This window comes from Austrofundulus limnaeus, unplaced genomic scaffold, assembly GCF_001266775.1.
Source record: "Austrofundulus limnaeus strain Quisiro unplaced genomic scaffold, Austrofundulus_limnaeus-1.0 Scaffold35, whole genome shotgun sequence".
In the NCBI taxonomy this organism is placed as follows: domain Eukaryota; kingdom Metazoa; phylum Chordata; class Actinopteri; order Cyprinodontiformes; family Rivulidae; genus Austrofundulus; species Austrofundulus limnaeus.
The window spans coordinates 2,793,353-2,797,579 of NW_013952437.1; the positions used below are offsets into that span (position 1 = coordinate 2,793,353).

The 4,227-nt window shown below is 39.9% G+C and overlaps 2 protein-coding genes across 3 annotated transcripts in view; both read right to left on the reverse strand.

The window, feature by feature from the left end:
• Positions 1-1,610, reverse strand: part of tusc2a (tumor suppressor 2, mitochondrial calcium regulator a) — a 6,991-nt gene extending 5,381 nt beyond the window's left edge. Inside the window, exon 1 of the mRNA XM_014006418.1 lies at positions 1,448-1,610. The gene's annotated coding sequence lies outside the window, so the exon portion shown is untranslated. The remainder of the gene's footprint in view (positions 1-1,447) is intronic.
• A 275-nt stretch (positions 1,611-1,885) lies between these two features.
• LOC106516191 (ras association domain-containing protein 1) overlaps positions 1,886-4,227 on the reverse strand; it is a 15,641-nt gene continuing 13,299 nt past the window's right edge. For both annotated transcript variants that reach the window (XM_014006415.1, XM_014006417.1), the window contains 4 exons: positions 3,616-3,720; positions 3,239-3,524; positions 3,018-3,133; positions 1,886-2,920 (listed from right to left, as the gene is read on the reverse strand). In XM_014006415.1, the coding sequence (XP_013861869.1) occupies positions 2,774-2,920; positions 3,018-3,133; positions 3,239-3,524; positions 3,616-3,720 (654 nt within the window). In that variant the 3' untranslated portion in view covers positions 1,886-2,773. The remainder of the gene's footprint in view (positions 2,921-3,017; positions 3,134-3,238; positions 3,525-3,615; positions 3,721-4,227) is intronic.

The window sequence follows — 4,227 nt, forward strand, 5'->3', positions numbered from 1 at the left end:
ATTTTAGTTAACTAAAATAAACAAAAACTATAATCAAATGAAAAAACTATAACTAACTAAAACTGTATAATCTTTTTACAAAACTAACTAAAATTATAGATAGAATATCCTTAATTTTAGTGTTTGTCAATTTTTTTTTCTTTTTTTCAATTGAGTAGTTTCACATTTGTTGTGGGCAGCTTACCTCATGGTCCCAGATGGTGACAACTATTATCATTGTTCTAAAATAATCGCCCAAGTCCTTAGTTGGCAAAACTGAGTTACGCAATTATTTTAGGAAGGTGTTGCTATAGTGGACTGCTTTAACTAGTGACCAAATAGCTGTTGTTAGTTAACTCACAGGAACGTCACAAGCTGGAGGATGCAGTGAGAAATATGTTTATTCAATCTGTAAGAAAAACTAATGCTAGATCTAATAAAAACTAAACTAAAACTAAGCATTAAAATGCAATAATAATAAATAAAAACTAGCAGATCCACTGTAAAAACTAATTGCAACTAACTGAATTAAAAGTTTAAAAAAGTCACAACAAAATAAAACTAAACTATAATGAAAAATCCAAAACTATTATAACCATGATTCAGTGTCTGAATTACCCTTTCAAGTTTTGCAGAAGCCTGTTAATCATTCAAATCAGATGCCTTGGAGCAGAAAAAAAACCAAGTTAAAACATGCATAATAATGGCCCTCCAGAGACAGGATTGCCCACCCCTGGTTTAACAGGTGTGGGCACAGGAACTCTGCATACAATACTCCCAAAGCATAAACTCCTTGTGACTAAATCAAAGGTTAGACCTACATCAGTCCACAATGTCTATGAATGAAAACAAGTTTTTGTGAATTGTTAAGGGTTTTTTCTTTTCTTTGTTTTTCTCTTTTTGTTTCCTTTCCTTTAGAGAACAAGGCAGGCCGGATGAAGACTGTCCAGGGACCGCTTCTGGCACGCGAGCCATTTCTTTGTTTGACCAGATTCTACATTACAGAAATAAATAACAGTTTCAACTTCTAGATATAGTTTTTACATTTRGAGTGGTGTTGAAGAAACCATACCCAATTTAACTAATTGAAAACTTATAAGATAAAACATGATAGTTGGACCTGAGGGTCACCGCTGTATTTCATACCGCTATGCTAAAGCTAGCATAACAGTAAACGAACTAAGTGATTTATTGCATAACATTTAATACATTCAATAACTTAAATGCACATATTGTTGCGTGGTTGGTGTCTACCTTTTATACTCCACACCAGCATCCCTTTGACAAACTAGCATACACGTTACCTGATTATACAAAACGGTACCTGCACCAGTAGCTAGCCTGTTAGCTTCCACCACTGACGCAAGTTAGCTTTATTAGCTAAATGACAACAAACCCGGAGAGGTGGGCGGTTTAACAGCATGCATAAAAGATACAGTGTAAGAAAAAGCTTCGTGAACTGTCTCACCTTATTATACCGACACCTTGTGCATCGACATGTGCAGTCATAGCTCGTACTACCAGCTGCTCCGCTAGCTGCGGGTGCTGCTGCTGCGGGTCTGTGCCTGGATGAGGCGATCAGCTGATCTGACAGAAACTTGGAGAAAAAGTCCCAACATCCTGTGCTGCTGCTGAAAACTTCTGCGCATTTCTCATGTCTTTTGATAACTCTTCCAATTAGGCATTGCCAGTGTAACATGTGCAGTCATTATTCAATTGATCATTTCTCTAATGTGTGTTATCATGAGTAAATAATTCAAAAGTTGTTCTTAATGTAAAAAACCAACACTGTTGCAGCTTTTTGTGTCACAAACTTAATAATCTATCCATAATCCAAACGAGCATTTAAGGTTAAAATATAAACATAAGTTTTATGCATTAAATATTCATATATGAAAAAGAAAACTTCTGGCAAAGTTTTATTAAGTGCAGTGTACACTCGTCACAACATTTCTTAAGACAGCTACATTTGTGCATAGATAAGACACAAAGAAAGTGAATTGCAAAGACAAGAAAAAAAACAAACAAAAAACAGAAGACAGACATTTTGCTGGATTCAAAAACAAACGTACAAAGAATAAAAAGCAGCTTCCAGTTCAACGCAAGTGTGGCAATCTTCATTCAGGATTTCAGTCAACCAGCGTGACTTGTGGCACAGCTCATCTGACATTCATAATTTCATACAAATGTCCATTCATCAGTCATACTCACAAAGTGGCAGCTAAATCACGAGTTGCACCCTTCAGGGGTGTGGAGTTGAGACACGGCAGATCTTTGAGACTGGGTCAAGAGAAAATCCAAATACCTCTCAGCAAAACTTTGTACCAACGGAACAGGATTTTTGGTGGATTGATGAAAGTAAGAATAACTTCAAGTGCTTAAAAAAAGAAATATACTATTTATTTGTTTAGCATTAAGAACTGTATAACTAAGTTTTCTGAATACGTATAAATGCCAGAGGTCTTGACAGTATTTATGCTGAGGTACAGGATAGTCCAAATGTTGTCCATTAGGTATGGACATACCCACCGTCTCATCTGCCAGCATCCACTCCTCTCAACTCATTCTCCCAGGCACATCAGACTCTCCAGGTGTAAGGCACTTCTCATTTCTCACAACCTTTCACACGCACATACGCGCTAGCTCTTTCTCTCTCGCGCCCTATCTCACTCTCTCGTTCATCAAGAGGTGTTCATTTTTCAGTCGTGCTATCTGGGATCCTTGCGTACAGCGTCGACCGGCCGTGATCTTCCAGTCAGGCGTTGCACGTTGAACCCCGAGCAGAGGGTGGGTTTCAGCCGGGGGTCGAGCCGGACAGAGCCTCCTGCATCTTGGCACGAGCCGAGGCGTAGCGCTGCACTATCTGCTTGACGTGCTCCTCTTCTTCACGGTGCAAGATGAGCAGGAAGTTCTTCAGCTCGGGCATGGAGAAGGCATGCCACTGTAAATGTGGAGAGAAAGGGGTGATTTAGTGATTCCACATTGCGCATAATTCACGGGATACAATATGTAAAATATTATTTGAATGTCAGACTCACATTGACTTCACCAGTTTCATTTTCTTTGATCAAAAAACTGAGGACTTTTTCATTTGGCCCAGAACACAGACGAAGGCGGAGGGGGCGCTCTTCATCAGAGAGCTTGCGAACATAAACTAAAAACAGGAGGTAGACAAAAAGGATGCATTTAATCAAAAGTAATTCCCGAAATTGGAAAAACAGATCCATCACTTTGAGTAAAAAAAAMMAAAAAACAATACCTTGGTCATGGCGCTCGCTGCGCTGAAACAGTGCAAACTTGCCGGGATTGTCCACCACGGTGAACTTCTTCAACAAAGCCTCGATGACCTCACGAGAAGTAGTGCGGGAGCTTATGTGCAAATGCTTGGACGCATCCTTTGGCAGGTAGAAGGAAGTGCGACGCTTCACCCCGCTGGCCCTCCTCCCTCCGACGTCGTGGCCTCCTTTCTTTGGAGCCGGAACCGACACGGGCCGCGCCAGCTTGAACTGCACCTTRACGAAGCCAGTGTAGGACCCATCTTTGTTCTGCACGAGAGAATAAAAAACACTGCATTTTTTTAACAAAAGGAAGATTTTTATGAAGAGAGGTTTCAGTTTGTAGTGAATAATCGCTCACCATGTTCATGAACAGATTACTGTTGATCTGAGCATTGTACTCCTTGACCTTCTGTAAAACTTCTGCTGTCGTCAGCTCCTCTTTTACTGAATCGGTCTGTTCATCCTGGAAGAAAGTAAAATGCACAGTTGAAGCTCCAGATGGCAGTATTTCCCAGCAATTCACAAAATAAAGAGTAGTAAAACACAGTTATATTTTTAGTCTCCAGTTGTTATGACACATCTTATTAAAATAATTATAAATATTAGGGATAGTTGACGTTTGCACTGAAAACAAATGCAGAAAAAATAGACTTTCGAATGAGATGTTGTGTAAAACAATAATACTGTTTTTGTTTTCCACAGTTTTTATTTTTAATAAGTTAGTTACTGTGAAACCATACTCTGTTTTTTTTTAACAGTAAACACCGGTTGCATCAGACTAAACTTCCGGACAACGCAGCAAACGGAACCGTGATGAAGTCAGCTCTGTCCAATCATGTTCAACCGCTCCGACTTCCCACAGGAGGAGGACCGAAAGGAGGAGGAGGCAGGATGTGAGGGGGGTGGCGGCACAACCAGCAGCTGTTTGCAATGACTGCAACCAACAGCACCGCATTCCTGAGTTTGGTAT